General features: G+C 45.3%; 1 protein-coding gene across 5 annotated transcripts in view; it reads left to right on the forward strand.

Moving 5' to 3' along the window:
• Positions 1–25,290, forward strand: part of ARHGEF9 (Cdc42 guanine nucleotide exchange factor 9) — a 157,476-nt gene that overhangs the window by 80,051 nt on the left and 52,135 nt on the right. For all 5 annotated transcript variants that reach the window (XM_065729582.1, XM_065729581.1, XM_065729585.1 and 2 more), the window contains one exon: positions 17,284–17,463. In XM_065729582.1, the coding sequence (XP_065585654.1) occupies positions 17,284–17,463 (180 nt within the window). The remainder of the gene's footprint in view (positions 1–17,283; positions 17,464–25,290) is intronic.

Raw genomic sequence — 25,290 nt, forward strand, 5'->3', positions numbered from 1 at the left:
CTCTCCCAGTGAGCACAGGAGGGGAAAATGGCCTTGGTCTGACACACTGAGGTGATCTGCTTCTAGGTGCCCGGTCTTGCATTCCTGAGGAACTGGCTTAATGAGATGCAGACAAATCCCTTTTGCTTTTATTTCAGGTTTCTTTGCTGGGGGATGCTGTGATATATATATATATATATATATTGTTTCTTCTTTTGACAAAATGCTTTTATTAGTTTGCCGCTGCAATTTGGGCCATTTTACCCAGGTAATGAATTCTGACTATTTAAAGCGATTTAAGCTTTGAGTTTTTCTTCTTCTTGTATTAGCAGAGGATGATACTGAGCATTACCAGGGTAACCAAACAACCAGAGAAGAGATATGAGGGTTGCAGCTGCATGAGCCAGAGGACAGCGGTGTGTGGCTCACAGGGAGAGCAGTTCCTGCTGCTGCCTTGTGTTGTGCTTGCAGGAAGAAGCCTGAGCTGTATCAGGGTGATCAAAGACTGACAATGAGCTAACAGTGTGAGATGGCCATAAAAAAGCAAGGTATGATCCAAGGGCATATTAGGAGATGAATTTCTAGTAGAGATTGATGCTGCTGTGCCAGACAGTGGTGCAACCTCACTTGGAATAGAGTAGCCCATTTGATTGCAAATATTCAGCAAAATGAATTCAAACTGGAACAGGGACAAGGGCAATCAGGGGAATGGAAGAGCTGTCTGTGACAGGAGGCTGACAAGCACTCAGGACAGACACCCGCAGGGAGGAGAACTTCTTCAGCCAAAAGATGGAAGGATGAGTAGGTACTGGGTGCTCACTGAAAACGTGGGCTGCTGGCCAGGAGATGCTTTCTGAGGAACAGACAGGTTTGGAGCAGCCTCTGTTGGGTTCCTAGCTTGGTCCTCAAACTGAATTTGCAAAAACCTCTGCAAAATGGGAGCCTGCCCTCAGGCTCATGTGCAGAGTAACCAACTCATCCTAATGTCCAAGACTGGAGAAGTTTTCGCAACCCTTTTTATTTTTCTTTTTACTAAAGTGATGCAAAGGCCTTTACCCAAGGAGCAAACCTGGCTTCAGTGTGTGCCCCAGGTGCCTGTCATTTTACCTGTTGCAGAGCTCTAGTCCACGTTTTGCCAAGATGGTAAATTATGTGGTGTTAACTAGTGTTGCTGGGTTCCCATGGCAACCCTTTTGCTAATTAACACACAGTGGCAAGGGAAAAAAAGTCTGTCCTTAATGATGAATTAATTTGACAAGATTGTTATGGTAAGAAGAGTTCTGAATAGGCACTCTGAAGGTGTAGAGCAGGGATGTGAGCACGCTCGTTACTTCTAAGAAGAATAATGGGGAGAAAGAAAAACATGTTGGTCTGGTTCTGTCCTTGCAGCATCTAAACAGCAATCCTCCTAGCAACTGGGAAAGCGTTAGCATTTGGAAAGGGAACTAATTATTCTGAAAAGTGTACAGGAGCTGCATATGAGGAAGATACCTCAGAGCATAAAGCTCAAATGGCTGTGCTTATTTCGTCTTTTTTTCTTTTTTGGTTAGGTGTTTTGAATCACATTTTGATGCTGAAAAAGATTAATTAGAAGTGAATTTAGGAAATTCAAGTGCATTAAGGAATTGGAAAACTTACACTATTTTATGTCCCAAAACCACAATTCCTCACAGGCTGCTCCTGTATTTCAGTCTGCTTGACTGTTTCTTGCAGCGCCCGTGGGACATTTCTAGTGGCTCCCAGGAGATGGGCCCAAATGTGACCACAGATTGATCCCGTTGTTTGGAAATTTGAAAGAGAACCCACTGTCACTTCACAGCTTGGCCCTGACCACTCATGCTTTGGCCTTTGGGCCACATCAGCAGTAAATCAGGAGTGAGAAATACAGCAACTTCTGAACACGTTAATGCTGAGTTGCAGGTGTAGGTGCCATCAGTGGGGGCAGTTAAGCCCGGGCAGCACTTTGTGCAAAGGGCATTGAGTTAAGCCACAGTATCCTGGCTAAATTTTTCCCCGGATTGTTGCACTCAGCCATCTGGAATCCTACCCTCCTGCAGTTTTAGTTAGAGCTGTGCATCAAAAGCTTCTGCATTGTGTGGACCACTAGCTAATGGGGAGCTGGGGGATGACCTGGCATCATGTTAGCATCTCTGCCTTCCTCCTGGAGAGGTTTTGGGGTCTCTGCCCCCTGCATCCTGGAGCTTTTAAAGCACAAAGTAGGCAGACAAGGTTTCCTGGAGTGCATGGTTTCAGGAGAGAAGCTGTCTGATGGAGGCTTGAGGGGTGCTACTTGGCTGCTAGGGTTATCAGTGGGTGCGTTTGTGGGGACATTGCAGCTTGGGCTGCTGTGCAGCATGCCCTGGCTGATGGAGCAGGGCCGACAGACTGAGCAACATAGGGTCCTGTTGGGTCAAATGGGATGGAGGCATCTGCCTTCCCCCTCGTTCTGCAGGACTGACAGAGAAATTCTCTTGAGATTTCAGCCTCTTCTGATCTCTGTCAGTGTCTGAGCACTGTGGGGTTGTGCCTTTCTTGGTGACACATCTGTGCTACCCTGGGAAAAGCAACCTCCTGCTCGTTTGCACAGAGGATGATGCTCACAGGGATGTTGGGCACCCGTGGGTGCTATTCTGATGGCTTTGCACAGATGTATGAACTTCCAGAAAAGGTGTTCTCATTGCCCAGAGCTCAGAGCGAAGGAAGTGAGGTTGTTTTCTCTTTAGACAATTGCCCCTGGGAAACAGGCATATTGCACCAAGGAACACTTTCCTTTCTCCCTTGGTAGCTAGTGTTGTCTGGAGACAAATGTGCCACAACCTGCTACCAGCTCACAATCTGTGTTTTAATTCCCCCAGATCAATCTAAGTGAAAAAAAATACAGCCTCGCTGGCTCTGAGTAACCCAAAGATGGAGCAGCTGGGGACTTTACAGCCGTAGAAGCACTGCTAGAAGTTGCCATTGGTGGTGGTGCACCTTTATGGAGGAGCTCTGTGGAATTACTGTATATTTTTATTTAATTAAGGCTGTTTGGAGCACTGAAGTAACCCGTTCTACAGACGTCACAAATCTCCTCTGGACTTAATTGGTTGCTAACTTGAGTTGTTAAAAGTTGTTTGAGGGTCTGTGTTTGCAAGGTGTGCCAGTAATGCTGGGAGCGAGGTGACTTTTGCCTTTTTGAGCAGAGAAAGATGATGTGTCTGAATACATACATTTCGGGACAAGTACATTCTCAGGAGAGTGGAAGAGGTGAACACACCCAGAAAGCCCCAGGCCTCTCAGCACAGCGAGGTGGAAGAATTGGAGGGAGTCACTGTGCCCCTTGCCTCCAGCAGCACTGCGCTGCTCCCAGCGCAGGGATGGGGCTGCCTGGGAGAGCTGTGGCTCCCAGCAAGGTGACATCTTCATGGCCACATCTGTCTTGTGGACCAAGGAGAGAGACCCCCTGCCTTGCTGCGGGTGCTGCAGTTTGGGAGAGAACACTGGGCTTTATCAAAATCAGGCATGTTTGAGAGAAAGCCAGGCGCACAGTGCTGCTGTTGGGCTGTAATACTGTCCCAGCCCAGTTTATGACAGTGAGGATGGTGTCTAGTCTATCAGTGTATTATTTGGGCTGTCGTGGGACTCAGTGTGTACAGCAGGGAGGTTTTTGGTGCTTGCCTTGCGTTGAGAAAACATTTGAGATCTCACTTCAGACTGATAGCCTTTCTATCAGAGCCCGTTTGCCTGCCCAGCTCCCCGTGCAGTAGCTCTCACTTGGGCATAGCTGCTGGCACCGTTACGGCACGCCCGCAGTCTGCCTTTGCTAATCTTGCTTTTGAGAGATTTCTTCTAGACAGATGTCAACAACCCAAGTTGTTCCATTTGTTTTTTACTCAAAGACTTCTTCACCTTGCAGGCAGGAAATGTATTGTTCTTGGTGTTCTGATTTTAGACAGTTAAAATGGATCCTCTCTCTCCATTTCAGATGTTATGCTCCTAGCTCTCCCCATTATACGTGGGTTGCTCCAAAATTAATGCCTTCTATTTATGTCCATGGAAATGACTGGAAAGAGCACAGTAACACTATCTGGTATAGCAAATTCTTAGCTACAAAACAGTGTTTTTCAGTATAGCCCCCACCAGGAAGCATTACTTTTGGAGCAGCCCTCGTACATAAATAATACTTTTCCTGGAACTATTTAAGCTGTGTTAGTGCAGAGTCTGTAATGGTGGTTTAGCTGAGCTTTTAACGGGTTTAATCTCTTTTTGGATATTAATCCCTCCAGAACCTCTGATAAAATTTGTTGCTTTTCTCTGAATCCCTCCCACACTATCAATATCTGTCTGAAATGAGTTGCCTTGTGCAGAACAAGCCAGAGGAGGAGGGATTGTTACAGCTTCTTACAGCTCTTGTTCTCATTGCAGTGCTTTTCAGGCTCCTCTCTGATTTCCTGCAGCTGTTGCTGCCCTGCTTCCTTTCCCTGTGAGCATCTCCCCAATTGAATATGCATCTGGAATGAGCTGGCCTCCCATTTATTAGCTTCATTACTTGATACTCAGAGGTATTTTTAAGGTTTCCCTGTTTGATACGTTTGGGGAAGGTAATTGAATGTTACCTCTTCCATATTGCAGTGAAGATGTAAAGATAATGAGGACTGCAACAAACAGTTGTTGTTGGGTCCTGTTTCCAGTTTCTTGTGCAGTTCTTTCCTGCTTTGTGCTGCATCGCAGGATCCCTAAGCCTGTGTGACAGCAAACTCAACCTGTGGTCCAGGTTGTCAAAGACTGTGACTGAACTGGAGGGGAAATCATCTTTTTTTCTATTATGTTGTTGTAGAAATGACACACACTCCAGTGAGGCAGTAGCACGCTTTGGACAACCTCTTTTGTCAAGTATTTATTCTGAAAAAGCAAGGCCTGCTCCACTGCAAACCATCCTCAAAACCAAGCTCCTCGTGGCTGGAACTGAATGTGGCCCCTAAATCTCTCCTCATCCAAATAGAAACCTAAGGAAATGTCTCCCTGTGGTGTTCAAATGTCCAGGTTTTCTCTGATTCCAGGTGTTACGGAGGCAGTGGGAGGGAAGGAAGGTTTTGTAACAGCGTAGTTGACCACTGCTGACATTCTGCTTCTCCTCTCCGCCCTGCTTCCTTTTGGATAAATTTCCTGGCTGGTCCAGCTGTGCAGTTTGGAAAGAGGGCAGCTGCCATCGTGAGAAATGCTGGCCATAAAAAGTAATGGGAAAATTTGTGAGGGTAGGGTAATGTATTCGTTCCGTGCCAGAGCTGAAGGAGTGAAAAGCAGTGAGAGGTATGCAGCCACAGTGGAAACCTGTGTGAAGGATCACGTTATATCCTGCCTGTCTCTTTCTCCTTGGGGGAACCAGGAAACAAAAATAAGAGGCAATCTGAGCTCCTACCCCATTTTCACAGGGCTTGTTTAAATGAGTATTTACTCAGACTGATAGCTTGCTAGAGCCACTTATTTCTTCCAGGTGGAGTATATATCTAGGCCAGTAGTAAAAATTCATTATGAGATGTCTACAAGAGGGTACTCGCCGAGCACTTGCCCAGAGAGAACATCTTGAATGCTTTCAACACACAGTATCCATTTTTAATGATACCTAGAAATAACTAGTGCTGCCAGGGTTTGCCATAGCATTTATAAAGCCCAGGGAATACATGTGATGGAACAGGCTGCATTGCGGGCAGGTGTACATGCTTTTGTTTTCAGCAACTAGTCAGTATAGCTATAGCAGAAGTTTTTTTTTCTGAGTGTTGGGCATAGTTTGCTATCGGTTAACATGCATTTGCAAATGTGTTGCCTCTGTTTGCTCACCACCTTTCTAGGAGCAGTGTAGTTGCAGTTGGCATAGTTTTAGCCGTTCTCTTGTAGGCAGTTATGGCTGTCCATCACTGTTTTCACTCTGCTATACCTGCCTGAACCATGGGTTTGATTGCCACAAGCTGCCCAGCACATGGTATGTACACTGTAACTGTGTATAGATTGCTTACCAGGCAAATAATAAATGATAGCTGAAGCTGGTCCTGAGCAGATCTTTTAATGGGCTGACACACTCCAATGAGCTCAACCATGACAGCTTGGGTAAGTTTCAGTCCAGATTTCAGTTGGCTGTCATTGGGCACCCTCAGCTCTGTACCCATTTGTGTAGCAACCTCCTCAGACTCTCATTTGTGATTCATGCTAGTTTTGCTCCAAAAAAATTGCACTAAAAATTGCAGGCAGCAGCATTGAAATCTATTGTCTGAGACATCAGACACTAGGGTTAGATACTCCTCGAAGCAAGAACCTGATGTGTTCAATGAGTGTAGGCTCACAGATGTTCCTGCTGACTTTGGTTCCAGTGTTCACATGAGTAAGGACAGAGCCTATGGCCCATCCTGCTTTCTGTGCTCTGTATGTAGCAGGGAAGAATGGCAATATGGGGAAATAAGAAAAGCATTGTCGCTTTGCATTCAGCTGTTTGCCTTTCTGCAAACTGAGCCTGGATGCCCATCATCCTGTTCTTCTGAATACCATTTCTGAGCTGCCTGTTGTTTTCCTAGAACATAACCAACACTCATTTGGGACCTTAGTAGGGCAGTGCCCTGGGACAGGCCATGGAAAGGAAGGATCTTCAGTGCAGCGCCTGCACAGCCGGAGCTGAGCTTCACACGAGCTGTGCTGCCTGTCCTGCTGGGCTGAATCACGTCCCAGGATGAGCTGAATGTTTTCCACCCAGGGGCTGGGATGGGTTTTGTCATGCTCCATTTGCCTTTCCCCTCTGATCTGGGAGTTGACGTTTTTTAAGCATAGGTCTCTTGGAAGTAGCGTTTTGGTTCACCCTTAGAGTTGCCATTTGACTTCTTTGTCGTAACGCGTCCTGATTAATGATTAATTGCAAAGGACATGTTCCGACTCCAGCCTGTGTCCTGGGGTGCTTGTCGCAGCAATGATACACTAGGTGATTACTCACTCCCCTTAACCTGACAGCTGTATTTCTTTCCCTGACTGGTTAATGACCTTGACCAGGTACACATGCATTTTCTCAGTGTGCATGGTTGGGGATGTGCAGATTCCTCTTTCACTTGCATGACCTTCATTTATCTGAGTGAAAAAAAAGGAGCTGTTCTGTGAACAGATGGAGCGTTATTTCTAGAGGTAGGTGAATAATGCAAAAATTTATTCATTCCAAACCCCTTCAGACAACTCAGATGTTTACCTTAAGATAGTGTTGCAAATCCTTGTGCAAATATCTGCTCGCATGAATTTCAGCCTGACCATCTTGAAAATTGGATGTGAATGTGGTAGTCAGCAGGTCCAGGAGTGGAGTAGTGCCAAGAGACTTAATTGATCCACTAAGGAAATTAGGAATTATCATTGTTTTAAGCAGTAGTTACAGAGCATGTAGTTTCTACATAATGAAGTTAGACTGGAAAAAGTTGTCAGATTATAGCAGGTAAAAATAATTATGTGAAAGCCGATCTGTGTGTGGATAATTCACCTAGGAGGAAATGCTGCTAAAATCAGCAAATGTTTGCTGCAAGTAGTTTGCTTGGCTCTTGTTGTGCCTTAATGAATTGAACCTATTAACCAGGGAAAACATTATGTTGCCTGGAAAAACAGTTTGTATTTGCATGCTTCTTCCCCGTGTATTTGGCCCTGTTTTAACTTGAACACACATGTTATTCTGTGGAGCTGATTTTATTATGGCAGAAATAAAACCAAGTTTGCAACTCTAGCTATCTAGATGCTAAGCTCTGGAATAGGTGTATGGGGAGAGAGGCCTTCTGATTCCACTGCACTTCTGTCTGATGTCTGTATCCCTTACCAACATGCGCTTCAGGAATTACGTCTGATCCCTGGGCACAGAACAAGGAGCTCTCAGCAGCTGGGGGCTGCCAGCCATGTCAGGGTGGGGTTACCATGTGCTGCTGCCAGGGATTGTGTCCATGGTCCACTTGGGCACAAGAGTTGGCACACATGGTCTGCATGACACGCTTTCTGATGCACAGGGAGCTGTGTGAGTCATCGTGCTCCAGCTATGGTCCTATTGGATGGAAATTATACTTTTAAATATATACTGTGATTACATACGGCGGTGATGGGCTCATTTGAAGGAACTGGAATGTAAGCCATTAAGCTGAGTGGCTGCCATTATGTGCTGCGTTTGCCAACAGATAATAGACAATGATATTTCATCTGTGACAACTTCACCCTCTAGACTTTGAATGGAATTATCTTGCTATGTAGCTGCCTTCTTCAGCACCATCCAGGTATGGTTTTGTCGCTCCAGGCAGCAAGTGTGGCCCTGTGAGTTGGAGGAGTGGGATGCAGGGGGCCAGGCTGGCACACATCCTGCACAGTAGGACTGCAGGGATGGGAAGGGATGGCTTGCACAGGAGCCACCAGACAGTAACTTCCGTTCATTGCTAACCTGAGCTGAATTGAGAAAAGCAGCTTAGAGGAGGAAGCTGCATATCTCATTGCTGATCTGGCCAATCCTTGTAATAGGCTTACAGGGCTTGATGACAATCTGCAGGGGAGTTGCATACATTTATTTTATTACCTTACTGGCAAGATAACCTCTTACATCCAGGATTGACCAGTGAGCTTTTTGCTAAGAAAATAGATGGTAATACAGAGTGAATTAGGTAGAAATAAGAACGTCAGACCCAGTGCCTGGTATCCGCCTGTTGAAACTGAGGGAGTAAAGCGTGTGCTGTGATGTATACCTGCAGGGCTGCCCCCTTCCCTTCCTCACCCCATGCGCCAGTTCCCCAAGTGCGACACTGACTGTGGGACTTACCGTGGAGCAAGCTGAATGTTTGGGAACCCAGGAGTGGGGCAGCACATCACACATCCAGGGCTGCCACTGCCCCTGCAAGGTCACCTGAATCCAGGGGTGCTCTCTGGGGTTGTGTGTTGCTTCTCCATCCACCACTTGCTTTATGCTTTCTTTTCATTAAGACTTGCCATAAAGCCAGAGTCTGCAAAACATTTTGTAGATGGCATTCTCCTCTTTGTGCTGTATCTGCGAACGAGCTGCAGCTTGGCGTTATTAGTTGCAAGCTGCAGTGCCTTCCACCAGGAAATCAGGAGATCAGAGCAGCACTGTTAGCAGAGCAATACACGCAGGTGGACTTAAGTCTGTCCCAAGCAATGATTTGCAATGCTAACGACCTCTATTTAAGTTCTAGGTTATCACTCTGCTAAATGTCTTTTTTTTTAATTTTCTTCTTCTCTAATGCTATTATTTCGACCTCATTCTGCAATAACAATATATGGGAATTGTGCATTAAGGCTGTTACTGATGATGTGTTTTAATTCATTGTGGTATAACGTGGTGGAATCTGTATGTCATGTGACATACGGACAACGTGACATAATTTAAAACACATTGCAGTGACTGATACCACAGAGGGACTCTTACTCCCTGTTCCCTGTGCTTGGCCATCCAGGATTGACATTTCTGCTTTGTATTAACAGAGTTAGATTTGAGTTAATTTCCTTTCCTGATCTTTAGACCCTGACCAACCGTGTCAGCTTTTAGAGAACAGTGTATCTACTTACGCTTTCATCGGTTCTCGTCCTGTCACTTCTTTCATTTTACCATGGATGTTTGATTCCAGATAAGTGAAATTGCTGCACTTGGTGCTCATGGTGTACGTGCCCTTGTGGCTGTGTGCTGCTGGGTAGGTCTGGGAATGACGTAGGGGATTGTCACCTGCTCTGTGGTGCAGGTGCCTGCTGGCACTGGGGGTGCAGACCCCACATCCATGCTGAGCAGCCCCGAGTGCTGTTGTTCAGAGCTGTGTTGTGTGGAATAATGAAATCCATTGGGAGTCATTTGTGTAATTTGCTCTTTAATTTCTTTTTGCTTTGGAAACTCCCATGCCCCGGAGTAACAGGTGATATACATTTTGAAATAATCTCTAAATCATCAAGTGCTTTTGCCTTCTTCAGAGCAATTACAATTTCACCTTCCCTCTCTGCAGAACTGTTCAGCTGTTCAGATTAACTCTGTTTTGCTGCAGCCAGCTGGTCTCCTCCATGGGAGGAATTCTTCTTGCTTTCCTTTTTGAGGAAGGCCTGGGTTTTGGTGCAGAATGAATAGGTGTGGCATTCCTGGCACTTCCAGGCATGCCTTGGTTATCCCCAAATGGCTTTCGAGGCTGTGGATCAGCTGTGCCACAACATAGGGATGCTCAGAACAATCTGCATGCAGCAAGTGCTCGGTGCTGTGCATCCTCACTGCACCAGCTCCACTCTTCGCTGTACATTCCCGAGGCCGAATTTATACATATTTTGTAATATCTGTGGTTTTGCTTATCCACATTATTTTACACCCTGGATAATTGAGAAAGAACTGTATCAATCTTCCCTGAGTCCTGCAGCAGCCTGTACTCAATGCAGCAATGTTAGCCATCACCACGTTTGCTGCTGCAGTGAGCAGCAGGGCCGGGCTGGGCTTTATTAGCACTGCAAACATTGGTGGCAGACCCTGCCTGCTTCCTTTGCCATGCTGTAATGCATAGGGTCAGCTGGGTGAGATGAAATGGGGCATAAATCAAAACACGACTGTGGCCCTCTGCTCGCAGGAAGGATTTTCAATATGTTTGTAGGCCTTTAAGGTCATTTCTGCTGTCATTTAGGAATGTGAGGAGTCCCCTTCTTTGGTCAGAAGACTGGGATTTGCACAGCTTTAAACCTCCGTACACATTTAGACCTTTGTTTTCCAGCTGCTGTAGCGAAGGATTTGTGCTGACAGCCCTTGCTGGTGCTGGGAGCTGTTTTTTTGGAAGAGAGGTTTTCTTTGCCTGGGCAATGTAAACTTTGAGTGCCAGAAACGATCTCATAATTCATGTGATTTAAAAGATTATGGTTAGTGGTTATTTGTTATTACTGTACACAGAAGATATGTCATCAGGCAAGGGGAAGCTTAATGTGCCCTGTATGCAGTAAGGATTGGAAAGCACTTACGGTGATGGGCCCCACCAGAGTGCAGGCTTGCTGCTGCTCCAGAGCCAATTAAAAATCACAAGGGCAGTGTTTTATTGGGGTAACTCCAGCTCATTTGTAGCCCTTTTCTTCATACCTGCCTTCATCTTATAGGCAATCTCAGCTCTCCAGGTGTGTTACGAGGCTCTATGTTGTGGCTGTTACGATTAGTAGGAACGGCATGGAGAATAATGTAGCGTGAAGTCTGCTACTGTGCCTTAGATGAGACCAGGTGATTTCATTTGTGCAGGATGCTCTGTCTTCAAGAAAATTTAAGTGAAGAATGTTATAACCAGCCCTATAACGAATGTCTGCGCTGAATCTCCACTTTTAAGTACACGTAAAGCTTCCAGCCAACAGAGGGGATAGTAGAGGCTCTCTCACTCCAGTCAGTGCTTTTCAACTGCAGTCCAGCCATTAGTCAGCTTCATCAAAGGGCTTGAAAGAGAAAGGATAGTTCTTTGGCTCATGCTTAACCTTCACGTGATTGCACCTCTTTAGAGAATATGCAAATCAAGTATATGCCCTCCCATTTGTATGATGGGTGAGCTGTGTGGCTAACCCACAGCAATTCAACGTTATTCAATTTGTGTGATTTCTAATGAGGGGTTTAAAAATAAATACATGATCAAAGGGACTTCTGGGAGAGTATAAAAAAGCAACAGCATTAAAGCACAGCCTGGTGGGTTGGGGTAATGGTTTCTGAGTGCTTCCCTTCTGCCTGCTCTGTGACAGCAAAGCTGTCATAGTTGTGAAAAGCAGAGATTTGGGACCGAGCCCCCCTCTGTGGTTTCTGTGGTCTGCTTGGCTCAGGTGAGCACCCACCGAGACACTTCTGTGGTGTCATAGTTTCATGATTTTTGTTATCAGTATTCTACACAATAACATCACGTAGAGCACTAGGAGTTAAAGAGCTGATGCTCCAGTTCTGTGAGTTGTCAACATTTCTGGGTAACGTGGTTCTCAGCAGTGAAGAACTACATATCCCAGATGACTTTTACTGTTCTGTTTCCATTTTCCATTTGGAGGGAAAGATCAAACTGCTCAGCAGTCACGAGGTTGCCATTTATTTTACTGCTCATCTCTCTGTGCTATGTGCTCCACAGCCATCTTTCAGCATTAGAGTAAAGCCTTCAGTTTTGGATGCCCTCTCTCTCATTTTATTTGATTAATCAGCTTCAATTCCAATTATATTGTATTCTATTGTGTTATCTTGCATTCTGCTATCATATTTAGTAAGTTAGTTTTCTCCCTTAGCTCGCTGCAGCTGTTGTGTTTGTAGGCTCATCTCTCTACCTTTTCCCTTCCCCACTTTCCTGTCTGTGAGTCCCCCACCCCAATAGCTGTGCAACTGGGCCAAACCAGCCCAGAAACTGGTGACACACGGACACATGGTGTTTGTTGTTTAAACGTGGAGATGGATGAGGGGATTGCAGCACAGCCACGCACATGCTCCTTGGGACATCTTTAAGATGATGGCATTGCTATTATAGTAAATAGTCCCGTGAGAAACAGCCCTACAGTCTGTGCTGCAAGCATTACTGCACGTGAGGGAGTGATGCAATTAAAACATGAGTGGGTAAAGCAGCATGAGGTGCCTTTCTGCTGGGAACATGGGAAGCAAAGTGTCTCCTGTTCTGCTGGGGTTACCCAGGGGTCCATTTCTTCACCCTGAACTCCATCTCTCTGTGTGTTTTTGCTTGAAGATATTTTGGCTGCTGCCGTTATGGAAGGAGCCTGTTGAATACAATGGGAAATGCTGTTATTTTAGAATGCTTTAATGCTGTTTGTATACAGGATGTGTCTGTACAAGGACAGTCTAAACAAATAGCATTTTGTCACTGTTTTTCTCCATTTCCCTTCCACAGACTGCCATCCTGATCCTGTAGTGGCATACATAGTTCACGTGACTCTTTTTCGAATGGGAGCTACCCAGAGTTGTGTTTTTTGGTTGGTTGTTTGGTTTTTTAGTTTTTATAACTCAATTAAACACATTAGGAAATGATCCAATGGGGAAATTGCCTCTATATAAAACCCAGAGGTCACAGTCTTGGAAACGGTGCATTTATTTAACATTTTCTAAGGAGATGGCGACTGATGGTAGACTTCTCTGGATGTTTGGGGGGTGACTGTTCCTTAGGTGAATTTTGGGTCTTAAGAAACTCTGTGCTTGAAAGCTAACGCAGAATCAAGGAGGCTGAAGGCCATTATTTAACCCTGAAAGAGTTAGGAACAGAGGTTTGTATGCCCCAGCCTCAAACTGAATCATCCACTAAAATAATTTCTGCTATACTGTGCCCATTTCAGTCAACAGGGACCAGTAAATCCCTGATTTCTTTTTCCAACTTGACGTTAAGAAACCAGTAAGCCCTGAGTAGTTAGGAATACTTAGGTGATTTCTCTAAAACCTGTTCCAGGGCCAGCTTTTGCTTTGCATTGCAGGCAAACGCTGGCCACAGCTGCATGTCGTGGCTCTGGAAGCAAGCAAGGTGATGGAAGATGCAGCAAGTGAGCTTGGCAGAGGTTCTGCAGTGCTGGACCACACCATGTTCGCTGTGGTACAACCTACAGCATCCCTGCTGTGCTGCATATCAGAGTTCCTGATTTGCAGAGTCTTCTGAAAGCTTGTTTGGTTTTTTTTTTTTTTGTTTTTTTTTTTTTAATTATCATCATTGTATTTTGGCAGCATCTCTAATGTAGTTCAGTATTTCTGGCGGCCACACTCCTCCCTGAAATAAATCCAGACTAGAAGAGAGAGCAACACCTGTGTGGACCTTACGTAGGAGTTGTTTAATTGCCTTCTTCTGGCTTTGATCGCTGTTGTGAAGCAATTACCTGTTGTACATGAGTATTAAGGGTGTCTTAAATAAGCACCTCCAGAGTGAGGGTTTATGTCTGAATTCTTTATTGGAGGCAAACCAGTAGTGAGAATCGAACCAGGGGGTTGCTGCAAGGTAGGATGTGGTAGGATCTAGGGCTTTCACCTGGACGGTGTGCAGGATGTAGGGTATGTCAAACCTGTAAGACGTTATCAGCTAATGTGTTTCTTCTGGCTGCCTCTGTGTCCTTCTGAGCAGTGTATTTTCCCCAGATATTCAGATCCTCATGATTATAAAATCGCTAGGCTGAGATTCTGTGAATTCTCCCAGTGGGACCAGAGAACACAATATTATTTACAAGACCCTTGCACGCTGGGAAATTGGTGTGTCTGGGACAGCATGATTTAACTATTTGGCCATCACTGTTGTGATTATCAGTCTAATTATTGTGATTATTTAATCCAATTTTTGATTACCTCTTTTTGGCCATGGCCAGATTATAGCATGAATGTTAAGATGTCAGAAATGTAAACTTCTGCATCACCCAATTAAACAGAGAGAAACAGTCATTTCTGGGGCACGATACATCTCACTTGGAGGTCGGCAACTGAAATAGTGGAGATGAATCACACTCCAGATGTGTCTCTTTCTCTTCCCTGATTATAAAGGAGTTCAGATGCTGTATGGTAGTCATCTAAAAGCACGGTAGCTAAGTTCCATTCACAGTCTTTGGCTGTGGATGTCTGACCACAGTGTTCAGACTTGAAGCCAAGGGATGTGAAGTTTCTGGAGTGAAGAGCTCCTGTGTTGCATTTTTTCAGGAAATACGTAGTGTTTTATCCTGACCTTTCTCTTCTCATCCCTTGCTGCTGCAGACGTCAGGTTCTGTCTTTGTAACCCTGCCCTGAATGAGTCGGATGGCTGCACAGATGCAGCAAGATGCCTTCCAAAATAAAAGTCAGACCTTTTGATGTCAGGCACTGACATTTTCTCAGAGGACCCAGCACTCAAATTTTGCCATCCCACCACTGTTCTGTTATTGCAGGCTGAACTGTTTTTGTACTTTGGAAGGGTGAGGCTTGCTGCCAGCTTCCTGGCAAGTGGATCCCTTTCCTGGGCTGAGGAAAGGACCGGCTGAATGTTGCTCTGGTGAGACTGCCCTCTCCACCAGCCCTGCTGTGCTCCTCAAAGCTGGGCTTTGGAGCCCCAGGCTTGGAAATTTGCTTCTACAAAGTGGGCTAGGAGGCTCTGAAGCACGGTCCCTCTGAAGCTTGGTTTTGGTGAGGTTTTAGTGGCAGTTCATACTCAGATCTGCCTGTGTGTGAAGTAGCAGCAAAGTCTATGTCAGTTGAAGCAGAAAAAACAGGCTTCTGCATAATAGCTTTACTCCTGGTTCATCATCAGCAAAAAAAAACCTGACTGAAATACCCAGTGGCATTAACAAAGGGAATGAGTGTCAGGCCAACCTGATTTATTTTTTGATAAGACACCTGATTTTCTAGATAAAGAGAAGGCCTTCTCCCTCATCTTGTTAGATGAGCTGAGTGCCAGATCGCAGTGAGCCACTGGTGGGCAGTGGCCGTGGGAGGAAGTGGAGGTGCAGTGTCTCACTGAGGGAAATATTCCATGCTGCCTCGTATATCCCTGGTAAGGTCTCTTAGGGAGTTGTATTTACAGTTCTGATCATCTGTATTCAAGAACGGTGTAGCCAAAATGCCTGGGTGCCTGGAAGGCTGCTGAAACACTGGGAGGAGAGGGGAGCTGAGGGTCCTATGCCACCTGACTGCAGCCACTCCCATATCAAATACCCAGGTGTAAGATAAAGCCACACAAATCTGTTAGATGCCCTCTGCTGCAAGTTCTACACATCATGCCCATTGCTTGACTCTTGGTGGGAGCTTAACCTGTACTTTTATTTTCTGTCCTCAGAGATCTTTTAAGTTTTGTTCTTAGAAGGCCTTAATATAAGATATGGAGAAGCCTTGTTTCTTTACTTAGGTACTGCTTTTATATATATGTATGTGTGTGTGTGTGTGTGTATATATATATATATATATAAATCAACCCTAATAACTGAAGAGCTGAAACTGTAACGGCCATTGTCACAAATCTAAGAAGCTCTGTTTCAAGTTCAAGAGAAACTACATCAGGTCCTTAAATCTGATGATGGAATTACCCATAGGGACTTAAATGCTCTCACACATTTATGCTGAGAACCCTGCAGCAGTGCCAGCAGGTTTACTACAAGTCCTTGCTGTGCAGGTAGTTGTTAATGGGCATTTTTGTAAGCCAAACTTCTGGCAGAGCCATTAAGTGCTTTCTAACCATTCCAGTGCTTCTCCCCTTACCTCACTGCACCAAGAGGTTATTCCTTTTACGCTTTGTATTGCTTGCCTAAATTGAGAGATATCTGTGTCTGTTAATGTCCTGGAAGGGCTGTAATGGTTGCAAAGCTGAGCTCGCTCTTTGTGGGTTGAAATTCTGCTCTGGAGGTGAGCCCTAGTGCTCATCGAGTGCGTCTCAGGCACCACAGTTAATGAACATGGCTCGGGATGGCTCTGACAAGCCAGTAAGCACATGGGAAATGTGTAGATGTGCTCGGGTGCTCTGACTGTTCCGTGCTGAATTCCTGCAGTGGATGGGACATAAGCATGATTTTTTTACTCCATTATAAACTAAATGACTCTCATTGTGAGGAGCAGCAGGTGTTCTGGGCACAGGTGGATGGTTTGTATGATGTTTCACAGACACCAGCATTCTCATAAGTCCTTGCAATTCTTCAGTAGGAGTTCATGTAAAACGCACAGGGGTCATTGCCCAGCTGCTGGCCAGCTCTGAAGTGACCATGCTCAGTAGGTCCCAGGGCCTTGGTGCACTTCTTAGGGATGGGTCTGCAACAGGTCAGCAGGTGTCCCCATGCCCTGCTCTCTGCTGGGAACATTTCCAAACAGTCCGTATGTCATTAGAATTAGAGGAGTTCTAAGCTTACAGTTTTACAAAAAGTGTTCTAAAAATGTTGGAAAGCTTTGCTTGACTTTGCATGGATTGCCTTCTGAGCCTCCAGCTGTGACTGTCTTTAACCTAGCAAACTTGCACTGAAACTAAAATCCCTTTGCAGGATGCCATTTTCTGCCTCTTCTGGGTCCTCCCAGCTATGCCTTTTGCTGGCTGGCTTGGGCCCTAACAGGTGTGCATGCCCGTGCCCCCGGTTAGTGCATTGGTGAGGGGAGCATTGCTCTTTCCACGCATAGGACTGGAGATGCTGAATGTCCACAGACCCACTTGTGTGTGGGGCATAATGAGGGGCAGAACAGTAGTCAGAGAAAAGGCTGCAGACCAGTTTGTATCATGTTTTTACTTCATGTGAAGGCAAAATGGTTATGGATCGGAGGAAAAGTGTTTTCTTTTGGCTGAGCGCTTTCTTTCTGTGCTGCTGCTGCTGCTGTGCATGTGCTTGTGTCAGAGTAACAAGCTCTTACTGATGCTTGTTTTTCTTTTTCCAAAGCTGATCAGTGGTGGTTCTATTGTAAGTGCTGAGGCAGTATGGGATCACGTCACCATGGCCAACCGGGAGTTGGCGTTTAAAGCAGGAGACGTTATCAAGGTGCTGGATGCTTCCAACAAGGACTGGTGGTGGGGTCAGATTGATGATGAAGAAGGATGGTTTCCCGCCAGCTTTGTGAGGGTAAGTGATGTTCTTCTTTATTCTCCTTCAGTAGTTTTCTGCCATTGCTGCTCGGGATGGTTGATGAACTGTGCTACTTACTGTATTTGTTGTCATTGGTACTTATTTCCACTGTGCATGTTTTCTGTGTGAAAAACGGGAAACAAAAATGGTTTTGAAAGATGTGGGAGTGGGGTAGAGGATTAAGGTGTTGCTTCGCGCTCTTGGGATGTGGACTGCCTTTGCTGTGTCACCTCTCTCCTGAAGCATTTCTTTTTTTTTTGGAAAACCTGTTGTGTCCTGCAGAATGTAAGTAAAGGATTGGGGTCTACAGACAGCCAGCACTCGGAGAGCAACCAGCTCTGTTTATTATTTTAAGGGGCCCAGGAACAATGCTTGTCACTGCTTTTTTTGTTGAAGCATGATTTGTTGCACCTAGCTGTCTCCAGTGGCAACCCAGCCTTTCCCAAATAGAAAGGATTCCTTAATTAATTATTTTTTTTACTCTTTACATCTTAAGAAAGCAAATGCACGAGAAGATGCCATCATTACTTTTGCCATGTTATTAGAGCCCTCTGGAGCCTTCCTCAGGGAATCAAGACATCAGCGTTGACCTCGTGTGCTTTGTTTTCCTCTCCCTTGTGCCAAGGGTTTGAAAGGCAGAATCAGAGATTTAATTCCTTTAGAAGCTTAGGGTATATGGCTCAGAAATGAAGATTTCTTTTGCCATGTGAAATTGTCTGAAAGATGACCCTCTGCTTTGAGCCTCCTGGGCAATTTGACAACTCTGTAGCGGTCAAGGGGAAGACTTCTTTCTTAAACGTACAGTAAAGATAATTCTGCGCCTTAAAAAGACACCACGTTACCTTTGGTTCTCTATCTGCCTTACCCTTCCTCTGAATCCTTCCACTTCTGGGTAATCCTGCATTGTCAGTATCCCTATTAAATTATACCACCCCACACAGAAAACAGGCGTTAGGATTAGGAAAATGGAATTTAAAAATTATGATCTCGTGCTTCCTAGAGGTATAATGACCACTGATGAAGAAATGCAGACCCTTGTGTGCTTCTGGGTCTTTCCAATCCCAAGTGCACAATTTCCTTTTCCCTTCTGGTGCTTGCTATGCTGCTCTGATGTCTCTCCTGAGTCTGGCCAGCAAGGGGACCTAAGCTCCCTGGGTGGGAAATGTTAGCACAAATGCCAGAATAAAAAATAGTGTTCAGTGTTTTGTTGAATAGGACACTGAGGGGCTGGCCCTGCACTCAGTGGAGATAACAAGCTTGGTAAATGGATTTGTATGAGGTGCAATCAAGACAATGATCTCATTGGGGAAGATATTCTCACTGGTGTCACAAGCACATAGCTTCTGTGTTGCTAGCTGGGAAGGCTGCCTTAGACAAATCTGTCTCATTTTTTTTTGCTTGATTCAGAAACTGAAGAATTCTGGGCCAGTTTAACTTTTCACTGCATTTGCCAGTGATGTTTTGTTTGTGATTCAGGGGAAAAGATTTAATACCCATTTTTGTGTAATGTTGTCAGCATACTGCTCATGCTAGATTTAATAACAGCCTTGTTTTGTACTGTACTCTGTTCTAAAAAAACACTGGAGCAACAGCTAACCAAACAAGCCCATTTACTCTGAGGCCCAAGCCTGTGGATCGTCCAGCCTGGCTGAACTTTCCATCTCACTTTCCAGACACTGGGAGACTGTTTTTAGAAGTTGTTAAAAACAAAGGAGAGGAGCCCATCAATCTGAGACTGTGATACACAGAGCAAAATGTCTGAAAAACAGCCTGGGATGAACCCTGGGGCTTAGTTAGGATCACGGTGTCCTTTCCAGACAAATTTCTTGCCCACTTTGTCACTGCAATGAAATCAACCCATCGACTCTGCAAGAAGTGGATCAGTTACCCAATTGTGAGCTGCTTGTTCAGCACAGCCTGAGACAGACACTGCCCTGCAACGGAACCCTGTGCCCTCAAACTGGGGAGCTGTGTTGGGTTTCTGGTATGAATAATAATTAATATTTAAAAAAATACACAGGTAGAGTTCTGTCACAGTTTGTCCACAGCTCTGCGAAGGGAGGCTGGAGGGGAAAATTCGCCTCTGGGGTTTCCAAACCTGAGCTGCCTTCTCCCTGCCATGCCTGTCAGGTTGCAGCCGCAAGGCAGCCCAGTTGCTGGCAGTCCTGCACTGAGCAAGCAGCTGCAGAGGTTGCTCACTTGCTTCTTCATTTCTGTTCTTGCACATTCCTCTTTTTCCCCTCCCACTTTACTTGCAAAGAAAGAGTGACTTGGACCAGATGCCTGGAAAGCTGTTGGGTCTTTGGATAGGTTACTGGTACCCCTCTTCTCCTTGGAGGATTATTGCAGCTTTTGCTCCTTTAGGGTCCTGACAAGGACCGTTTAACCCAAAACATTTTCATTTCACTTTCATCCCTACTTTTCTTCTTGTATTTCTTATTGAACTGATCACACTTTCATAATGAGGAGGCTGGATCTTTTCTTTGCTGTTCTTTCAGTTCTGCTTTTTGACGTGGCAGCATTTAGGCTGGGTGGTTCTAGTTTTATATAGACAAGAAAAAAATATTTCTTCTATATTTCATTTATGCAATTAGAGGAGGAAAAGAGAACAACATGTGGCATAGCAGAGGATCAAAAGCAGTTAGAGTAAAGGGTGACAGGACAGATCGAATGGGTATAAAACCAAATAGGATCAATTTCAGTATGTTTTGGACCACAGGTCTCTCTTAGATACTACCAGGGGGTGCAGTAGAGAATCTCTGCAAAGTCAGATTCCTCTTGAACTTGTTTGGATCACTTCAGCCTACAAAACTTGGGCTGGAAAACATGGTTTGCAGTGAAACTTCTTGTTCTTCAGCCAGATCACATGAAAAGCTTTGGCAGAGGATTTGGCACTCACAAAACCTCATAGCAGGAAAAATTCCCATTTACAAGTGCAGAGGAAAACAACAACCTGCTGATTCCCTTGACCTCTCTTACATGCCTACTTTGGAGGCAGGGGGTTGCAAACCAGTACTGCATTTGAGGAATGCAAGGGAATTGTCTCTGTGCAGAAGGCCTGAGGTTATCCTCTTAGTAGCTTGAGACTTGGCTGGAAGGAAGAAGGATAGAAGAAATCCATAAAGCTTTGGGAGCACAGTATGTTTGAAGGATAAACTGGATGATAAAGTAATGCTTTTCAGAGAAGAGAAAAAGAAAAGCATAGGAGAAGGTCCGGAACTTAGTAAGCAATGGTGAATAGTTTCTTGCATTCAGGGAGAAAGTTATGAAAACCCTTACATCACAAGAGAAGCAGATGAGGACTCCAGAACTAGCTTTAAGACTGAAGAAGCTGGGTTTTGGACAGAACTAAGTTGTATTTTAGTATATATCACCAAGCGAGCATGCTGGATGACATGGGGTACAGTCCTGTGATTTGCTGGTAGTGTTTCTCTGTGTCCTGTCCACTTTGAAGGTCTGTGAATGGGGGAGTTGCACCAAGAAAAACAGAGCGTTTTTAAACAGGATTTTGTAGTGGCCATATTGTGTCTCTTCTCTCCTGTATGGATGGCATCGTATTAGGCTGGCTTTACATAATGTGGTGCAGATGAGCTTTTGCATACCAGCACATCCAGTATCCATGTGTGAGCTTAAAAAAATAAGCTTAGTATTTGTAGAGAGGAATTTACAGCACAGAATAATACTCAGTGACTGCGAATGGATCCATCAGTTGCCGTAGCTCAGGGTCTCCTTCATAAAGCAAAGTCTCAAAGCAAGGCTTTGATTGCAGACCCCAGCACTGTGTCTCCAGGATGGCAGGGGTGAGCACAGCCAGCTAGATGGCATCCTGCTTGGACTCTGACACATTTCCACTGGAAATGAAATCTAAAACCGAACCCTTGCTGATGCTTATTGCTGTGAAATCTTTCCCTAGAGACAGGCACAGCAGAATGCACTCAGCCTGTACCAAGAAAGGGATTCCTCTTGTTATAAAACACTCCTTAATTTCTTTGGGTACTCAGAGGCAGACTGAGTTGCTTGAACATACTTCCTTGCACTTCAGCAGCGGTACTCTCCCATCTGTTAGCCAAGCTAAGCTCGAGAGCACCTAGGGTTGGGAAGGTTCTGCTGCAACATCTTGTAGCACCCAGTGACTGCTGGGATGTTCTGGAGAACTGAAGGGTAATGGTCCTGCTGTGGTGTTCACATTCCTCCTGGACAGTCCACCTTACAGGGCAGAACACATAGGGATGGATCGGTGCAGCAGTGCTCCTTCCTCGCACTCATCATTGCTTAGGTGTCCCAGGTGTTGTAATTTTAGGTTGGTTTTCCTGCTGAAAAGCTGCCTTTGACTCACTTTATTTTCAGCTGATAAAGGAGAAGTGCTAGATCAATTGGTGGAAGCTTTTAAGGCACTTTTTAGGAGACCCTGCACCCAAGTCCTATAGTGCTTAAGAGCTCATATGCTCTATTTGGTGGGTGGGCTTGGTTTTTATTCCTAGGGGCTGGGTCTCCTCTCACTGTTGCAGGTGTTGTTCCAAGCTCCTGCCACATCTTGTGGCCCTGTCACCTTTCTCCCTCTTGCAACCAGAGTCCTCCTGTATGCGTAGGTACCTCTGTACAGCAGCACGTCCTCCTGCTGTACTCCACTGCAGTCCTTGCATTAGCATCTCCTTAGCACCAACCACCGTGGCATCAAGGAGAGATTTCCCTGGGAGAAGAGGATGGCACTGAATAGCCTTCACCTGTTGGGCAAACAAAACATTGTGTGCTGCAGTGTCTGCTGCAGAGTCAGTGCCTTTTAAAGGAGATTTTATTCTCCTGTGGCATATCCAGCACAAAAATAGCTCCTGGTGGAGGTACCGCGCACAGCGTGAGCAGTACTCTACAGTGACAGGATGCACTGCAGACAAATTGTGGGGTTTTTTTTAAAGTCAAGCAGCATTTTAGCATCCAAATACTGCCTGTGCTAATTGCAACTGTCATTAATGTGACAAGGAATGCCATTCAGCTCAGCATCTGTCAGATCCCCAGAGGTTCACACACAGGCACTTGGGCCCTTCCTCCTACAAGCTGATTTCTGGGTGCAAAAATAGTGTTTTGAGGCTGTTCTTTGAATTGGGCACAAATCTTCACAGACCCTTCCCTGTTCTCTGCCAAGATGATGGTGAAGGAAAACCCAGCCTCTGCTGGGTACAGTGGTGGCTTCCTTGCAGGCAGGGCTGCTAGACCTCCTCCATGCACAGATGCTTTAGGATTTTAGGAAATGAGGAGTTCTGAGACAGTACTGTGAGGACAAAGTACAGCACACCTGGTGTATTGTGTGAGCAACATTTGCTACCTGGTGGAGCTTCAGCCCATGGGAGTGGGGAAGGAAACATAGAAGATATCTTCCTTGGAGGTTTTTTCACACATACAGTCTGAAGTTGTCCCTATGGAGTCCTTGTTTTCTCCTTTTCCAGCTATGAGCAAAGGGTATTTCTTACTTTGGGTAAAGGGAGCTTCTAAGGCTGGCAGTGAAGAGTTTGGGGAGGAAGAGAGAGAGCTGGAAGTGGGTTTGCTGGGGCTGCTTGGATGAGAGCATTTCAACACCTGCACCTGCCAGGCCCTCACCTCTTCTGCTGGCAGGGGAGGGAGAGGCATCAGCCCTGGGGCTCAGGGTGCCCAGCACAGCCTGCGTGTTTCTGACTGCAGTGCCCAAATGCTGGAGTGACATTCTGAGACCAATGTTGACTGCTGTACCTATGCAAAGCTCTGATATTTGTTATAAAAGCCAATAGTGAGCAGAATGGCAGCAGCTCTCTGGAAGGGGTCTGCCTGTGTTAATCTGCCACATTATTAATTGTGAGCTAGGATCCAGGGTGGCACTTTATCTGCTAGTTTTGTCCTCGTGAATCTCCAGTGGAAGGAGATGAATAATCTCGATGGCTGGTAAAATGTTTGTTTTATCATGCTTTCTGATTATGATGCAACTATCAACCCCCAGTGCCCATTCAAGTAACGTGTCCCTATATACAGTGTGTGCTTTCAGCTGTCTAAAAATATAATAATTACAGGTCGGCTAATGTTGGAATGGTGCCATTTGGTGATTTTATGCACCATTTAGATACAGCTGCAAATTGATAAATCACATTTCTACAGATTTTATATAAATCACATATAATATTAACTAGTGCAGTGAAGTGATTAACTCTCCTTGGCTCCTGGAACTGGGTCCTTAGGCGAAAAGGACTTTTCTTGGCTATTTTTTTCTTGGCTATCTGCCTCTGCCAATTACTACTGGCCACAGCTTCCTAATCAGGGTTGAGTTTTCAAATGGGACTGTGAGTCTTGTGATAAGTCTGATCTCCTGCACACGTACAGTGCCCTTTCCAAATGAAATACCACTTAGAACTAGTGTTATACAACTTGACTTTTTTCTAATTTTTTCCAACTTTTTGTTATGTCCTCTGAATTAATTCCTAATTAAAAAGTTTGAAATGGTTCTAATGGCAGCATTTCTTTTTTTCTTTTTCTTTTTTTTTTTTTTTTTTTTGCCATGCTGGACCTTTTCAGTAGCATGAAGGAGGCTGTTGTTGCACTGTATTATTTCAGAGCCTGTGCTTTTTTGCATTGCAGAGGTGTTAAAAAGGTACTGAAGGCTGATTTGTTACTTTAGGGTTGATGATTTCAAGAACAGCTGTTATTTTTTACTTTTTTTTTTTTCTCCTAAAAAATAGACAGTATTGGATGCAGTGATTAAAGCTGGTATCCCAACACTTCTGCTCGAAGCCACAGCCCCTAATTGCTGAGGATGGGGAAGAAGCCCAGAGAGATTTCTTGAAATCCAAGTGAGAGGTGCCAGTCTGATTTCCTGTCTCCTCCTGTGGAAAGCCCTCCAGGAGCTCAGCAGGGGTGACAGCCACCCAGCTGGACTGGGGAGGACTGGGGAGGTGAGGTGAGGATGGGAGGAAACCAATAGGCGTAATTTGACTGGAGCAGAGTAAATCTTTGCACTGCTCTTCAGTGCATGCTGGAGGTGCATCTTTCCACTAATGGTATCTCAGCTGTTACTTCAGCAGTGGTGGATTTTGAGCATTTTGGGCAGCAGACCATTGCTGGGATTGTCGCACATGGCTAAATCCCACTGAAGAGTGCTCCCTTGCCCACAGGTGACTATGGACTGGGCTAAAATAGGAACCTTAGCAGCATTCTCTAGGTCAGCTAAAGATGACATTCACTAAGGTACTGGGAAGGAATAGTGTCACCCCCAGTTTGCCTCTTCCACCTGGCTGTCACCTGCAGTGCACCATGGATGAGGTTCAAACAAGGTCAGTGAAGCAAAGGGGATCTGCCCTCTGGGGCGGTGGATGCAGCACTCTGGGTGTGACTTCCTCTTGCCCAAGCACAGCACAGCTACTGCTTAGCACAAGCACTAGAGGATTGGAGAGCTGTACGAACCCCAAAGCTGAAGCTGTAAAAAACGGCAGTGCTACGTATGACCCAAGTGCCCAGCTTGCCACGTTGTTACTTGTGGATAAGAACAAGAGCGTGGCAAGGCTACAGTGATGCATTTAAGACCTTAACTTGAATGATGCATAAGCTTTTCTACGTTCCTCCTTCAACGTAAAGCCTGCAAACCTCAAAAATAGTCATGAAATGTGTCAGTGGTATTGGAGCTTATCCCCTATTATAGATGGGAAAAGCCTAGACCAGTTGAAGGGGTTGGCCCAAGTTCAGCAGCAGAGTTAAAAATGTTCTGCTTCTTCCCTGAGTGATGCTCTGGACTTCACGTGATCCCCTGAAAAAGTGAGCTGTGCTTGAACTGCAGAGAACTTCAGATGTGGAGATAGAAAGCTGGAATGT

This window comes from Cyrtonyx montezumae, unplaced genomic scaffold (genome assembly GCF_038088225.1).
Source record: "Cyrtonyx montezumae isolate F1298 unplaced genomic scaffold, pur_monq_1.0 scaffold_11, whole genome shotgun sequence".
Classification (NCBI taxonomy): domain Eukaryota; kingdom Metazoa; phylum Chordata; class Aves; order Galliformes; family Odontophoridae; genus Cyrtonyx; species Cyrtonyx montezumae.